Source organism: Euleptes europaea, chromosome 15 (genome assembly GCF_029931775.1).
Source record: "Euleptes europaea isolate rEulEur1 chromosome 15, rEulEur1.hap1, whole genome shotgun sequence".
NCBI lineage: Eukaryota > Metazoa > Chordata > Lepidosauria > Squamata > Sphaerodactylidae > Euleptes > Euleptes europaea.
The window spans coordinates 58,279,863-58,297,448 of NC_079326.1; the positions used below are offsets into that span (position 1 = coordinate 58,279,863).

General features: G+C 46.6%; 1 protein-coding gene across 1 annotated transcript in view; it reads left to right on the top strand.

Moving 5' to 3' along the window:
- CPS1 (carbamoyl-phosphate synthase 1) overlaps positions 1–17,586 on the top strand; it is a 146,973-nt gene that overhangs the window by 104,004 nt on the left and 25,383 nt on the right. The window contains exons 27-31 of the mRNA XM_056861131.1: positions 771–838; positions 5,080–5,155; positions 10,265–10,342; positions 11,660–11,767; positions 12,473–12,562. Of these exons, the coding sequence (XP_056717109.1) occupies positions 771–838; positions 5,080–5,155; positions 10,265–10,342; positions 11,660–11,767; positions 12,473–12,562 (420 nt within the window). The remainder of the gene's footprint in view (positions 1–770; positions 839–5,079; positions 5,156–10,264; positions 10,343–11,659; positions 11,768–12,472; positions 12,563–17,586) is intronic.

Here is a 17,586-nt window from a genome sequence, read left to right on the forward strand (position 1 = left end):
GTACACAGACTATCCTTGGCGCATCCACAGACAGCCATCTAGGGTGGTTCCATAGCAATAATTTTGGGTCACATAGCAATAATTGTGGGTCACGTGGTGTAGTGGTTAAGAGCAGTGGTCTGGAGCGGTGGAGTCTGATCTGGAGAACTGGGTTTTATTCCCCACTCCTCCACATGAGCGGTGGAGGCTAATCTGGTGAACCAGGTTGGTTTCCCCACTCCTATACACGAAGCCAGATGGGTGACCTTGGGCAAGTTACAGTTCTGTTAGAGTTCTCTCAGCCCCACCTACCTCACAGGGTGTCTGTTGTGGGGAGGGGAGAGGAAGGTGAATGTAAGCCGGTTTGAGTCTCCCTTAACTGGTAGAGAAAGTTGGCATATAAAAACCAAGTCATCATTGTCATTGTCATTGTTAATGTCGTCGTCGTCATCATCTTCTTCTTCTTCTTCTTCTTCTTCTTCTTCTTCTTCTTCTTCTTCTTCTTCTTCTTCTTCTTCTTCTCAGAGCAATGCAGGATATTAAGCAGACCTCCTGCAACATTGTTGTTTGCAAGATTCCTTGCAAATAACCTGCTGTGTGACATGTCCAGACTTCTCATTCCAGTGGGGTTGTCACTCAACCCCTCCCCCCCAGAAAATCCTACAAGAAAAACAAAAGAAGTAAATGATCGATGTGAAAGGCAGGCAGGGAATATATGCATGTTTGGCTTCTAAAGATGGTACAATATCTGGGAGTTCTCAGCAAACAAAATCTTTTCCTTTGCCTTGTAGGAAGATGCTGTTGAATTTGCAAACTTGGTCGGCTATCCGTGTTTGCTGAGGCCTTCCTACGTTCTGAGGTAAGTCATTTTCATCAGGATGAGGAGATGGGCATGGTGCTAGTCCGCGTATAGAAACCACACCATTTGCAGTCTGGACGGCTGCACTTTTGACAGATCCAGAGTCAGAGACAAGGTAGCTGTTGTGTTCCATGTTCAGGTACCAAGCACATGGCAAGCCCCTCCCCATTTCATATCTGGTATTCCTTCATGGACATGTCCTCCATGAAATGGACACGAAATGAAGGAGACGGACCGTAGATTCAGGACAGATAAAAGGAGACATTTCTTTACTCAACGAGGAATTAAATTGTCCAGTTCACAGCCAGGGGAGGTAGTAATGGCCACAAAAACAGATGGTTTTTAAAGAAAGTTAGAGGAGAGGTCCATCAATGGCTTTTAGCTGTGGTGACTCAAGGGAACGTTCACATCCAGAGGCAGTCAAATATTCAACACCAGTGTATTTTTTGGGTTCGGGTTTATTAACCTGAAAATTTTCAATTTTCTGGGGAAGGTTGAAATAAGAATTTGCCTCTTTCAGGACTTTTAAAAAATTTCCGGGTCTATTAAACCCTGACCTGAAAAATACCGGGGGGGAAATCAGTGCACACTCCAACTGTACATGAGGATCTGAGAGATTCAGGTTTGAATCTCCACTCTTCCCTGGAAGCTTTCTGAGGGACGTGGGGCCAGTCACACATTCTCAGCCTAGCCTACCTCATAGGGTTGTTGTGAGGATAAAGTGGGGGAGAGGGAAATGATGAATGCTGCTTTGGGTCCACATTGGGGAGAAAAATGTGTTATAAATGAAATAAAAATATTACTCATTCATGAAAACACCACTTTGTTTTTTAAATTATTTTTATAGTGATATGTATATAAAAAACAGAATGCTGAAAATGAAAAACACAGAGAAAACAAACATAGATTTTAAAAAATCAAATCTTGACAGCTGTTGAATTTGCAATCATTACATCAGAATATAAAATACAAAAGTATAAGACAGTACTATTACATGAAATACACAATAGCTCAGCACTTTTTGTTATAGACAATATATAGTATATTAATAGTAATAATAATAGTATGACAGATCATTCCATTAACCTTGAGGCAAATCATAAGTATTCTATATAGTACTTATTAAACACAGTATGGAAATTGAACATTATTATAGAATCAAATTATCATAAGATCAGAATAGACATACAGAATATAATTGATAAAACCACTTACTATATTAATGATTGTTATATATTTCTAGAGAGAGAACCCCCCCGCCCCATTTTAAAGTTTTGGTTCCTTTTTGACCCTTTTTACTATACATTATCAAGATCCTTTTCATTATATATCATCAAGATTAATTTTAAAGATTATTATAAGTAATATAGTTTCCATTTATCTTGGACTTCTTTAATCGATTTCTTTTAATTCACCATGATTGCATATTCCGTTTCACCATGATTGCATATTCAGCCAGTTTACTTTCCCAATCTTCTGTAGATGGACCCTCTTCTGCTTTCCACTTTGCTGCTAAAGTTACTCTGGTAGGCGTTATCATATATCTAAACCAGGAGTGTCGAACTCATTTGTTACGAGGGCTGGACATAAATGTGACATAAATGTCACTTGGTCAGGCCGGGCCAGGCCTTGCCAGCCCAGATCGGGACTGGGGGTGGTGGTTGCCCCAACTAGCAAGCCCGCAGCAGGCTCGCCAAGCCAGATCGGGATGGGGTGTGTGTGTCTGCCTGAGCTGGCTCGCGGGCCGGATAAGAGCTCTCAAGGGGCCGCCCCCGCCCCCCGTGCCCTATGTTTGACACCCCTGATCTAAACAGTTCTTCCAGAGTTCTGGGAATATTTTTGATAAAATGCCCAGTAACATACTTTTAGCTTCAATAGGAAATGTAATCTTTAAGGTTTTCTGGATTTCATCATGTATTTCTTTCCAGTACTTTTTGGGGTTTTTTTTTTGCACGTCCACCACATCTGATAAAAAGTACCGTCCATCTTTTTGCGTTTCCAACATTTCCCTTTGTAATTCTTGTCCATCTTCTCAATGTCCTTGGGAGTAATTACTCCAAAAACACCACTTTGGAGGCCATCCCGCAAACCCAAACAGCACACATGTTGCCGGTCTCTTCTTGTAATATCTGAGAAAGGCAGGAACGCCTGCTTCGTGTTGACAGTGACTTCCGATAATGCACGTTCAGGTGACAACGCTTTTCTCTTTGCCACTCTTTTATGTCAGGCGTGCTGCGGCAGTGGCTTTTCTTTCAGGACATAGCTGTCAAATCAAAACAAAGAGAACTGTAAACAAATTGAATCTGTGCGCTGGGATGTTCTAAATACTGCCTCTCCAAAGCTTAATGTGGTGAAGTGCTTATTCACAGCTGAGAGGGTAGGAAGAGGGAGAGCATTTGCTGAGCACACTTTGCAAGTGTAAATGGAAATAGAGTCGAAGCCTGATAATAAAAAGGGGAAGCAAACTATCCATCTGAGGGACGCAACCCTGACATTGAATGGAGCCGAAATGACATTTATCCCGGAAAAACAAGATTTCTGACATAATGTAGCCATGAGAAGTGCAAAAGGCCGTCATGGTTTAATTAATTGAAGCTTTTCATTAAGTGCTTCATTTGAAAACCCATTTTGTTGGGGTTTTAAGTATCATACACAAGTAACATAAAGTTCTGCATATTTAAAATATTTAGAAAGAGGCACTTTTACCAAAGAATATAGACCCTTCTCTTGAAGGCCTTTGGCATGCGGCCCACCTTATATCCAACATGCTTTGTAGCCAGATTGCACTGTGGTTACAATGTGTGGCATGGGCGAAAAAGTCCCCGGTTCAAATCCTCCCTCGCCCATGAACTCATGAGATGGCCTGAAGCAAGCAGCTGTATCTCAGGACTTCTCACCCCCATTCCAACTTCTCCACTTGCCCCGACATTCTCATAAGAACATAAGAAAAGCCCTGCTGGTTCAGATCAAGGTCCATCAAGTACAGCAGTCTGTTCACACAGTGGCCAACAAGGTGCCTCTAGGAAGCCCCCAAACAAGATGACTGCAGCAGCACCATCCTGCCTGTGTTCCACAGCACCTCATATAATGGGCATGCTCCTCTGATCCTGGAGAGAACAGGTATGCATCATGACTAGTATTCATTTGGACTAGCAGCCATGGATAGCCCTCTCCTCCAGGAACATGTCCACGCCCCTCTTAAAGCTTTCCTAGTTGGCAGCCATCACCACATCCTGGGGCAGGGAGTTCCACAATTTAACTATGCGTTGTGTGAAGGAATACTTCCTTTTCTCTGTTTTGAATCTCTCGCCCTCCAGCTTCAGCAGATGACCTTGCGTTCTAGCATTACGAGAGAGGGAGTAAAGCTTCTCCCTGTCCCCTCCATACCATGCATAATTTTCTAGACCTCTATCATGTCTCCCCTCAGCTGCCTTCTTTCCAAGCGAAACAGCCCCAAGCGTTTTAACTGTTCCTCATAGGGCAGTTGCTCTAGTCCCTTGATCACTGAGTGAACAAACCAGATAAATGTGGATAACACGGCCAAAGCCAGAATAGGGTTGCCAGCTCCAGGCTGGGGAATTCCTGGAAATTCCTCAGTGGGTTACAGTGTCATAGCGCCCAACCCTCAAAAACACCCCTTTCCTCCAGGGGAACTGCGCTCTGTAGTCTGGAGACAAGATCTAATTCTGGGGGATTCCCAGGTCCCGCCTGGAGGTTGGCATCCGAATGGCCAGTCAGAAGCCCTGCTGTACAAAATCTCCACCTGGCCCTGCTCACTTTCTAAAAACACTTGGCGCGCACCAGGAAAGGTGTCGGAGGCAACCATGGTGCCCATGAGCATAGGGTTGCTAGGTCCCTCTTCGCCATCGGTGGGAGGTTTTTGGGGCGGAGCCTGAGGAGGGCAGGGTTTGGGAAGGGGAGTTCAATTGCCAAAGCAGCTATTTTCTCCAGGGGAACTGATCTCTATCGGCTGGAGATCAGTTGTAATAGCAGATCTCCAGCTAGTACCCGAAGGTTGGCAACCCTAAATGGGCACCATAATGGGGACCCCTGCTTAAGTATGTTATTGGGGGTGCTTTTGGGGCTACGGAAAGCACTTGGTTGCTTCGGGGGATGGTCCATTCAGCTTCAGAAAGAATAGGACCACTGGTCGGAAAGGAAGAGAGGTTCTGAATGCGAGAACTTGGATATTTGGCATCATGTTTAACTAAAAAAAAAAAATGTTTCCCCTTCCCTCATAGTGGCTCAGCAATGAATGTAGTATATACCGAAAAAGAGATGAAGAAATTCTTGGCAGAGGCAACCAGAGTTTCACAGGTACTATATATACCACGATTTCCTTCACCTCGCATTCATGACATTTACCTCAGCTCTCTCAGTCATTTGATTTTTCCATTAAGTATTTCCTCAAATGTTTCTTGGGGTGGTGGGTGTTCTTTGTTTGGAAAAGGAGGTAATTTGGAGCGTTCCCTCTTGTGTCCTATTTTACTAGCATGCGCAGAAAATAATATCCATACGCTGGTATTTTACCACATTCTGATTCCGTCTTTATCAGAACATATTTTGACAGTGGTCTCCCACTTTTCTCTTAAACTGTTTCACTTTTAAAATATTGTCGAAGGCTTTCACCGTCAGAGTTCATTGGTTCTTGTAGGTTATCCGGGCTGTGTAACCGTGGTCTTGGAATTTTCTTTCCTGACGTTTCGCCAGCAACTGTGGCAGGCATCTTCAGAGTAGTAACACTGAAGGACAGTGTCCTTCAGTGTTACTACTCTGAAGATGCCTGCCACAGTTGCTGGCGAAACGTCAGGAAAGAAAATTCCAAGACCACGGTTACACAGCCCGGATAACCTACAAGAACCAATGTTTCACTTTTCCTTGCACGCCAACAGGAATTCTTGCATGTTACCTTTCAAGCTCAATCATCCCTTTAACCCAACCGGAAGTAAGTAAATGTTGAGCTAATTGTAATGGACTGAGGTTGAGACATCTTTCTAATTGGAGTGGAAGGGCATTAGAATTTTGTGTTCTCTTCTTATCCCCCCCTCCCAGTGTTGTTGCATAGCTCAAGTTTTGAGGTTACCTTTATATGTTTGGAATGAAAGAAGATAACTTAATAGACACAATCTAGACATTAGTAGCTTCAGGGACTTCCATTTTTCTTGTATAATGCTTGTATGGAAATTTCCACTTGTGCATGCCAAGAATTCCTCTGCTAATAGAAAGGAAATGTAGAAGTCTTAGCTATTCGTGCCAGCTTGATTACAACCAGTGGCTTTGCCCTTGATATACATACAGCATCTCAAAGCTACACTGTTTATTGGTTTCGGTCAGTTGTTCGTAGCAGATTCAAATTCAAAATATATTTTGCAGCTTTGATCCATTTTTAATTTTTTTTCCAAATCATATATTCCTGGCCTGCCTGCCTGCCTTCCTTCCTTCCTTCCTTCCTTCCTTCCTTCCTTCCTTCCTTCCTTCCTTCCTTTCTTTCTTTCTTTCTTTCTTTCTTTCTTTCTTTCTTTCTTTCTTTCTTTCTTTCTTTCTTTCCTTCCTTCCTTCCTTCCTTCCTTCCTTCCTTCCTTCCTTCCTTCCTTCCTTCCTTCCTTCCTTCCTTCCTTCCTTCCTTCCTTCCTTCCTTCCTTCCTTCCTCTCATTCCATGCCTTAAATTGGAGAAGTTGTAGAAGAGTGATGAGGAATGAATGAGTAAACAACTGTTTGTCAGATGCAGGAAACTTGTTTGCCAGTTCGGGAATTTGCCCTGTGAACAGGGCCTGAGAGAAGGCATCTTGCCCACTCAAAACAATCTGAATTCTGATTGAGCAACTCAAATAAATTCTACTACCAAGTCGCATAAAAGGCAACCAAATATAGAAGAACACTTTTGCATTTCAGGTTAGAAACCAAAAGGAAGTTCAGAATGCCAAGGGTGGTCTGAATAAAAACACAAGCAAAATATATGCTAAGCCAGCTGTTTTCAATCAAGGGTATGTGTACCACCAGTGGAGAGCAGAGGTTGTCTAGGTGAGACATGGGGTTTTCATAACAATTACTGGCAATGTGCTGTCTTTCAATCTCCATGTCCACCCACAGGTGTGGCATGTCACCTCCAGCTGACCGTGCCTGCCACCACAGATTATCCATCTGTGACCTCTTTGCACCGAGGAACAGGGGCCCGGGCCCAGACTGGGAACATTTCCACTATAGCAGGAGATCTGTCCCCCTATCGTAGCTTGATTTATGCTTGGGGGCCAGATTGTCGTTGGGCTGTGGGTAAAATGTGCCCCTATGACTCTCAGGCAGCACGCATTAGTACATTAGGAGAACATGAGGATGATTTAAAAACAACAACAACAACAACAACAAGGAATCTCAAACGTTTTTAGGACGGGATGTTCGTGTTCTCAGAACTCCATTTTCGAAAATGTGCCCGCAACTTCAATTAAAGGAACTTAAAGGCCTGCTTTTCAGAAGCTCAGCATCGACCGTACCAATCACTTGTGGACATTTCATTCCCCCCAGCTGGGAGCTCCATCCCTTTTAGAAATCTCGGCGCTTTGATTTGCCCGGTGTCACACAGTGATTTTGTGCTGAGAATCAGGAACAGTGTTAAGACTCACCGTCTCCTTATTCTGTGCCTGACCTCCTGGATGGCGCCAGACCTGCTTTCCAGCTGGCACGGTTCCTTGAGCAGGACCACGCCAGCGGTGGTGAGATACCGGCATTATGTTACAAAGCGAACCACTGAATGAGAAAATACAATGATGGTTTCTATGAATATTGTTGGAAGGTGATGCTGGAAAAATGTGATAATTACCCTGAAGATGGTTTCAGTTGGTAGCCGTGATGGTCAGCAGTAGAACATCTAGATTTGAATCCCGTAGCCCCTTTAGAGACCAACAAGATTTTTGCAAAGCTCCTGGGGGGCATTTTTTGAGCTAGAACCCCTAAATTTGCAGTGTAGCTGTGAGGGACTCTCCTTGCCTGAACCCCTAAGTTTGGTGAAGATTGGGTCAGAGGGTCCAGTTTTATGGGGTTGGGAAGGGATCACCCCCATCCTCCTCCATAGAGAAGGAATACTGAAGTGGCCGCTGTCAGATTCTCTATTGCGAACTTTGCTATGCTTCTCTATGGAGGAGCCCGGCAAACTTTCCCACCATTGAGCCCGAAAAAGCCGAATAAACACCTGTTCTTTTCAGGAATGGTCAATTTGGCTTTGGCTTTCTCCCCAGGTTTTGGCATTCGGTAAACCTGAACCCAAAATTTACTGAAATGGCTATTTTCGGGTTTATTTTCAGTTCGAGTTTATCAATGTGCATGAACCTGGTCAAAACTTTCCAATGAAGGGAAGCTTTGACTCTTGAAAGCTTATACCCCCCCACCCCAATCTCTAAGGTCCTGTTTGTGTATAAAGTGTCATCAAGTCACAGCCAACTTATGGTGACCCCAGTAAGGGGCTTTCTAGGCAAGTGAGAAGCAGAGGTGGTTTATCATTGCCTTCATCTGCATAGAATCATAAAGTTGCAAGGGACCATCAGGGTCATCTAGTCCAACCCCCTGCACAATGCAGGAATTTCACAACTACCTCCCCTACACAACCCCAGCAACCCCTACTCCATGCCCAGAAGATGCGCAATATGCCCTCCCTCTCATGATCTTCCTAAGGTCATAGAATCAGCAATGCTGACAGGTGGCCATCTAGCCTCTGCTTAAAAACCTCCAGGGAAAGAGAGTTTACTACCTCCCAAGGAAGCCTGTTCCACTGAGGAACCACTGTAACTGTTAGAAAGTTCTTGTCAGGTTCTCCAGCCAACCTGGGCAATTCCCAAAAAGCCACTCGCTCAGACAGCTAAGTCAGAAGCAGGTAAACTTTATTGTGGAAGCAACAGGTACAGCTAGGCAACTTGCAGGTTCAAAGCTGCTAATGACGAGCCAGGCTATGAGGCATAACTTAAAAGCATGATTACATCACAGGTGCAGTTTCAAACGGCCTGGGAAATGACAACAGTGCTTGGCAGTGAGGGGAAGATGGAGCCTAAACCCGGCGCTGCTCGATAGCCGCTCAAGGCCAAGGCAAGGGAGGGGGAATGGAACAGGAAGTGTGGGAATAACAGAGCAAATGTACATCAAAGCAAAACGCAAACATTGGCCGAACTCATGTCAAGAGCCTGACCGCTTGTACGGGCCAGCCCCAGCATGGCTACGCAAGGACTCAGAAGACAATCAAAAGGCAACCTCTGACCTGACAACCTCAGACACACTGACAGTTCTTCCTAATGTCTAGATGGAAACTCTTTTGATTTAATTTGAACCGTTGGTTCTGGTCCGACCTTCTGGGGCAACAGAAAACAACTCAGCACCATCCTCTATATGACAGCCCTTCAAGTACTTCCTTGGAGGTCTCCTGTCCAAACGATGACCCTGCTTAGCTTCCGAGATCTGATGAGATCGATCTACATCATGCCATTTTCCCTCCCTCTAAGGTACTACTGGACTACAATCTAGCTCCCATTAAAGACATAGATCTCCTTTCAAAGGAAACTCTAAATAGCCCCAAAGGGCTGTGCAAAGTGTTACTCACCTTTAGACCTTCACCAATACCATCAATGATAATGTCTCAAAGAGAGATAATGAAACAGGTGGGAGTCTTTTCATGCAGGGTTTTTAAAAATACCCTCATTGCACCTTTAATCACCTCAAAGCTACAATGGAAAGTGGTGTCTAAAAGGAGGCCAAGATTGCAACTGAGGACTGTCCTGGAAGCCTCTAAGGCAGAAAATGCAACAGAAATAATTGGGCACTCATGAGCTTCTCTGGACAATTCGGTCAAAACTGACCTTTTGAATACATTAAATTCAATTGATGAAACAGAGAAACAAAAGGGGGAGTAGGGTTGCCAACCTCCAGGTAGTAGCTGGAGATCTCCTGCTGTTACAACTGATCTCTAGCAGATAGGAATCAATTCACCTGGAGAAAATGGCCGCTGTGGCAATTGGACTCTATGGCATTGAAGTCACTCCCCAAACCCCGCCCTTCTCAGGCTCCGCCCCCAAAACATCCAAGTATTCCCCAACTCAGAGCTGGCAACCCTCACCATTTCTGGCCTAGAGTTTCACAATCTAACCAGCCATTTATGACTCATTTTCTACGGTTAACTCGACAGCCAGGAGGACCACAGACTTGCTGTTTTTAGAGATGGGAAACATTCTTATTCATGGTTACCCGATTCTGTGCCAGACACTATAAGAGACTAACAGTTCCTATTATTAGCTCTTAAGATGGAAGGAAATTCTGTTCTACAATATATATTTTTTCACCTTGTCCCCTTCCCCTCAGTATTTCCAGATTTTGAATTTATGGCAGTCCCTATCAGGATGTCAAAGATATTCATACCGGATGTATATTTTTCTATCTCCTTATGGTAATAGGAACACCCTGTTGTACTCACTAAATTCATTGAGGGAGCTCGAGAGGTGGAAATGGATGCTGTTGCAAAGAATGGAAAGGTACAAAATTATTTCTTAAAATAATGCTCCCCCCCCCCCGGATTTCTTAAATGTTTATTTACTTTATTAAATGTTTAATTTAATGCTCTAGATCAAGGAACTTCACAGCTCATCTAAAATATCTTAAAAAATATTTTCTGAAATTCTGAGAGGAAAATGATACAGGAATCTGGTAGCACCTTAAAGGAGTCCGGTAGCACCCCAAGGTTAGTCTTTAAGATGCCACCAGATTGCAGAGTAATTTAGCTACAACAGGCTAACACAGCTGCCCTTCCCTAGAATTAATTCTGAGAAATCTTCTGTTTTTCTATTATGTCCCCCACCCCAAAGAACAAAAAGCTTCATAGTGTTAAAACTGCCTCTTTTCTAGGCTTTTAAAAATAGTACAGAAGAATAAGTACATTGTTGGTAATGTATTTAATAAAGGTGATCTTTGCTTGGTATCTTTCTCCTGTTACCTGGCTGCATTATGGAGAGATGCCTGGTTTGTCTTAGGAAACTGATAGAGTCGAATAGAGATAATGGACACCCTTTCCGCATTGCAATGGGCTTCGAGTCGAATAGAGATAATGGACACCCTTTCCGCATTGCAATGGGCTTCTCAGCGAACCTTTGCTCAGGGACAAGATTTACTGCAGAGGACTCGTCAGATAGTCCATGATTTCCTCCAGGACAGTCAATAGTTATTGATCGCAGCTGAGCTTGCAGCGTGACCTGAACTCCGTGATGGGTCGGCCCAGATGCTGGGCAGTTTTCAGTCATTGCTGAGTGGCACTGTATGCCCAGAGGCCTCGATTCTAGTGGGCGCTGAAAGGGTGTGCCAGGGCCTGGCAGGAACAAGCTGGAATGCAGCATAACTAGCATTTGGTGGCACTTACAGTTGTTCAGAGCACAAAACAGATACAAGGAAGTGTTTCTTCACACAATGCACAGTTAAATTGTGGAACTCCCTGCCCCAGGATGTGGGGATGGCTGCCAACTTGGAAGGTTTTAAGAAGGGAGTGGACATGTCCATGGAGGATAGGCTTATCCATGGCTACTAGTCAAAATGGATACTAGTCATGATGCATACCTATTCTCTACAGCAGAAGAGCATGCCTATTATATTAGGTCCTGTGAAACACAGGTGGGATAATGCTGCTGGAGTCGTCTTGTTTGTGGGCTTCCTAGAGGCCCCTGGTTGGCCACTGTGTGAACAGACTGCTGGATTTGATGGGCCTGGGTCTGATCCAGCAGGGCTTTTCTTATGTCCTTATGTTCTCTTGTTGTCATTGTAACCCTAGAAGTGTGTTGTCATGTGTTGCATTTTTTGAGCAGGTGATCTGTCATGCTGTCTCTGAGCACGTGGAGGATGCTGGAGTTCATTCGGGAGATGCCACTGTGATGTTTCCTGTCCAGACGATCAGCCAAGGAGCTTTGGAGAAGGTGGGTGTTTTGCCAGGATGGGCAGCGCAACGTCAGCGCACAACGAAGATACGTGCTGGGAAAACTTCTTAAGCAGCAAATATGGCCAGCCCACTGGGGTGGAATCTGGCAGCTCCCTTGAATTACGTTTTATCAATCTAGTGAACTGGGTTGGTTTCCCCACTCCTCCACATGAAGCCAGCTGGGTGACCTTGGGCAAGTCACAGCTCTCTTAGAACTCTCTCAGCCCCACCTACCTCACAAGGTGTCTGTTGTGGGGAAGGGAATGAGATTGTAAGCCAGTTTGATTCTTCCTTAAGCGGTAGAGAAAGTCGGCATATAAAAACCAACTCTTCTTCTTTTCTTCTTTTTCTTCTTCTGTCTAACAAGTGCATTCTTATCCTTGTCTTTTCAGGGAGCTTTGGTGTTCCTTTCCAAAGCCCTGTGGGTTTAGTTAGGCTGAAAGGGAATGACCAGCCCAAAGCAGCAACTTTCATGGTAGAGAGGGGATTTGAACCGGGGTCTCCCAGATCCTAGTTGAACACTCTAACAACTACACTCACATTGGGCTATACGTGCAAACCGTTCTAGCTGGAGATTTTCTAGGGGTCTGGCAGAAGGACATCTGCACTCAGCCCCTTTCCATGGGAGAGTAACTTTTTTCTCCATTTCAGTTCTGTGACTTGGTTGCATGAATGAATATATGTTTGCAATCTACTTTCACAGGTGAAAATTGCAACCAGAAAGATTGCAAAGGCCTTTGCTATCTCTGGACCATTCAATGTTCAGTTTCTCATCCGGGGAAACGATGTCTTGGTAAGACCTTTCCTTACGTTTTTTTTTAACTCAATGAGCATTTCCTACCAACCCCCCTTTTCGTGATGCACGCCTGGCAAAAGGTAGCAGAGCCTTTTGTGGCTCTCTGCTGCACCCTGTGGGGTTGTGTTAGGCAAGCGCACAAACGTAGGGGAAGATGCCTCGAACTTGAGCAATGCTGGTTTATTTCTGTGCCACTGCTCACGCCCCTTATGGGACCCCCCAGGGCACAGCTCCCGGTCTCAGCATCCAGCCAGCCAGGTGCCAGATAGTGCAGTCCTAAACAGCTCTGCGCCCTTCTAAGTCCATTGGAGTCAAGGTACTTTGAAGGGTGTAACTCTACTTAGGACTGCACTGTTAGAGTCTCCACCCCATTGAGGGGTGAGGACATTTCTTTTCACGGGCTGCATCAGTGCCAGGAGAGGGGAGGTTGTTCTGCTCAAGCTCACTCTCCTGAAGAGTCGCACCTATGGGTTTGCCCCATGGCTAGGCATTTCCTCGGCCCCCTCTTCCACGTGTTGGATGTGCTTCTTCTAGAGCTGGGGTCCCTAACATGGTGCACACCCGCACCTTTTCTGGTGCCTGCCCAGTGTTTTTAAAAAGTGGGTGGGGTAGGATTTCCAGGTCCCTCTTCCCCACTGGCGGGAGGTTTTGGTGGTAGAGCCTGAGAAGGGTGGGGTTTGGCGAGGGGAGGGACTTCAATGCCATAGAGTCCAATTGCCAAAGCGGCCATTTTCTCCAGGTGAACTGATCTCTATCAGCTGGAGATCAGTTGTAATAGCGGGAGATCTTGTCAGCCCTTGGCCCACAGAACCAGAAATCACCACAAAGTCGTATAGAGTCCAAACAGATGGCTTTTACTGATCAAATAGGCATACAGTGCAAACGAATAAAATGACAGCTATGAAAGGCTCACTAGCTGGGAGATATTATAAGGCAGGAAAGGCGGGAGATTACACGCAGGAATACAGTTTCCCAGGAGCTGAGTTCCCAGGCTTAGGCATGCGACCTTGGGGGGCAGACAATACAGCACAGAGACAGAGGCAATAACGAAACCGAGATAGCAGCCTGACATTCTGCTCCCCTCAAGGCCCCCTCCCAGTTCGCAAGGGGGCTGGCCTGTTCGGGTAAGCAATGTGAAAGGCGTCGACTAGGTCGGGGGCGGAGACATCCCGTGCGCGCACCCATTCGTCATAGGCAGGGGGGAAATGTTTCCAACGAACTAGATATTGGAGAGTGCCATGGTGAACACGGGAGTCAAGGATCTTGGAGACTTCGAAGTGTTCTTCCCCCCCCACCATGATGGGTTGCGCAGGCGGTGGGTCCGGATGCCACCGTGGAGAAGCAACATGGGGTTTGAGGAGGCTTATGTGGAAAACAGGATGCACACGCCTCAAGGATTTGGGGAGAGCCAGTTCCACTGTGACAGGGTTTATGACCCGAGTAATGGGGAAAGGGCCAATGAATTTGGCGCTGAGTTTATGGCACGGTTGGGTGGAACGGAGGTTTTTTGTGGAAAGGTAAAACAAAGCACCCACTTGCAGATCACCCCCGGGGGAGCGATGTTTGTCAGCTTGCGCTTTGTATTTACGTTTGGCCCGGTCGAGGTTGCTAACGAGCCAGGGCCAAGTGGTACGGAGGGCGTGTGCCCAGGAGGCAATGTCGGGGTTCCCCTCCCCCTCTACATCATCAGTAGGAACGATGGGACTGAAATCTTGTCCATACACAGCAAAAAACGGGCTAAAACCTGTGGATTGATGCATGGCATTATTGTAGGCATATTCTGCTAAAGGTAACAGTTCCACCCAGTTATCCTGGTGGTAGTTAACATAACAACGCAAATAACATTCGAGTACAGCATTGACACGTTCAGTTTGACCATCAGTTTGAGGATGGTATGCACTAGACAATCCCTGTTCCACCCCCACCAACTTGAGGAAAGCTTTCCAAAACTTAGAAACGAAACCACTTCCGCGGTCACAAATTATTTTACGCGGAAACGAATGTAAACGAAATATATGCGTCACGAAGAGGCGAGCCAGTTTCTGAGCAGAGGGGATCCCTGCACATGGAATCAAATGTATTTGCTTAGAAAACAAATCAGTAACAACCCACAACACAGTTTTACCCCCACTGAGAGGGAGATCAGTCATGAAGTCCATAGCAATCACTTCCCAAGGTCTGCTGGGCGTTTCAAGAGGTTGTAGCAGTCCCGGGGGTTTGCCCTGCGATCGTTTCGCAGCGGCACAAACGGGACAGCTGCGGATGAAGGAGTCAATGTCGGAACGCATTCCCCCCCACCAGAACTGTCTGCGCAATAAGTGAAGGGTCTTCAGAAACCCAAAGTGCCCAGCTGTTTTGGCTCCATGAGCTAAATGTAAAACGTCCTTCCGGAGAGCTTTGGGTACATACAATTTTGAGTCTTTGTACCAGGACCCCCCTTGTTCCAAAACACCAGGAGGTAGGGTATGAGCGGAACGTTCTAAAAGGCACTGGTCCCGAAGGACAGTTAAAAAGGATTCGGAGATGGGGAGTTTGGAGGGAGCCCCCCCGTCGGTCCTGGAGATCTGAGAAATAGTTATAGGGTTAGTGCTTACGTGTGGCGGCGCGCAGACTGCAGGCGGCTGAGCGGTCGGAGGGGTAGGAGGGGCGGGAACTCCGGTCTGTTGCGGTGGCGGCTGGGCAGCCGGTTGGGCTGGCGGAGCTTGCGAGTCAGGGAAGGTGTGTTGATGCTGGGATCGGGTTTGCACAGCCAGCATAGGTAGGGCTCCACGTTGCATAGGGGTGAACAGAGAGTTGGTGGGTCTTTCGAGTTTTACCGGATATTGTGGTAAACGGGAGAGGGCATCCGCGAGAACGTTCTGCTTCCCAGGGACGTGCTTCAGGGTGAAACGGAACTGAGCAAAGAACTCCGCCCACCGTTGTTGTTTCGCCGATAGCTTATGGGACCCCGTGAGGGCAGCTAGATTTTTGTGATCGGTCCAAACTTCAAAGGGTACTTTAGACCCTTCCAAGAATTGCCGCCATAAAGTCAGTGCATGATGAACTGCAGAGGCCTCTTTCTCCCAGATGGGCCAGTTTAATTGAGCGTGCGCAAATTTTTTTGAAAAGTAAGCGCAAGGGTGAAGAAGACCGTCCGGTCCTTGCTGGAGGAGAGCCCCTCCCATGGCTACATCGGAAGCATCGACTTGCACAATGAACATTTGATTTGGGTCTGGGTGCTGTAGCACCGGCTCCGAAGTGAAGAGGGGTTTGAGGGCCAGAAAGGCGGCTTGGCATTGCTCAGTCCATAGGATTTTTGCGGAGGGCAAGGCAGCTGAGCTTACTTTTCCTTTAGTTTTCAGCAGGTCCGTAATGGGTAGAGCCACTTGGGCGAAGTTAGGGATGAATCCCCGATAGAAGTTTGCAAATCCCAGAAATTGCTGTACTTGCTTCCGGTTGGTGGGGGGAGTCCAATCGAGGACGGCTTGGACTTTGGCGGGGTCCATGCGAAGACCTTGGTGGGAGATGATGTATCCCAAAAACGTGAGTTTGCTTTGGTGAAATTCACACTTAGCTAGTTTAGCGAACAGTTGATGGTTACGCAGGCGTTGTAGAACTTCTCTGACCAGAGTCACATGCTCGTCCATAGTTTTCGAATAAATGAGAATGTCATCTAAGTAGACCACCACCCCACGATATAGAAGGTCATGTAGGATTTCATTGATGAGTTGCATGAAGACCCCCGGGGCCCCTTTTAATCCGAACGGCATTACAAGGAATTCATACATTCCGAAACAGCTAGAGAAGGCAGTGAGGTGTTCATCTCCTTCGCGGATACGGACTCGGTAGTAGGCTTCCACCAAGTCTAATTTAGAGAACACACGGCCTTCCTGTAATTGTCCCAAAATATCCGATATTAATGGGATAGGATAGGCGTTGGTCTGGGTAACCGCATTGAGCTTTCTGAAGTCAATGCACAGGCGAAGGTCGCCCTCTTTTTTCCGGACGAAAAACGCGGGGGCCGAGTTTGGGGCATTCGAAGGGCGAATGAACCCTCTGGCGAGGTTTTTGTCCAAAAAGTCCCGGAGGACAGTGCGCTCGGAAGCGCTCATAGGGTAAATCTTACTTTTGGTTAATGTGCAGTCCTTTACTACTTCAATCGCACAGTCTGAGGCCCGGTGGGGGGGTAAGGCATCACATTCCTTAAGGTCGAAGACATCTTCAAAGTCCCGGTATACAGCGGGTAGAGCCGGTGGTACTGGGGCAGTAGAGGTTAACGCTGGGACGGGCGGAAATGGCAGAGCAAAGTTTTGTCGATGCTGGTCGCAGGTGGGACTAGCGAAAGAAATAGTGTTTGTTTCCCAATCAATACTGGGACTATGTCCTTTAATCCAGTTAATTCCCAAGACCACTTCAAATCGGATAGGGGCTATAGTGAAGTCTATTTGTTCCCAGTGGGAACCAATTCCCATTGCCACCCCTATGGTGCGATGATCAACTGGACCCCCCTGGAATTGGCTCCCGTCCATTTGAGCAAATTGGACGGGGGCGGGTAAAGCCTCTGAGTCGGCTCTGAGGGCAGCAAACGTGGCTTCGCTTATGAGAGTGCGACAGCAACCGGAGTCAATTAGTGCTTTGACGGGGATTTGTGGACCTCCGTTAAGTTGTTGTAAAACTGCATCTAAGTAGACGGTGGAGTCCACTTCTTTGATTTTGGTAGGAGCATTCGGTTTGATAGGAAGATCCTGAGAGGTCTGTGGAGATGCTCCATTCACCACAGACCGGAGCCGTTTTTTGACAAGTCGAGGGGAGATTCCAGGTTTAAGGCTGGAGAAATCCAAGGGTTTTCCTCATCCGAAGAGGGGAAACTGTCCCCCAATGGGGCACTTGTAATCCGAGACCCGGCGGGGTCGTTGGAAGCAGGCAGGGAGGTTGGGTCCCCGGCATGGAGTGCAGAGGGTGTGGGCCTTCCCGGAGCTGCGCTGCGGGTAGCCGCGGTGCCTCTGCGTGGTGGACGACCTCGGGCGCGGGTTGTCGTGCTG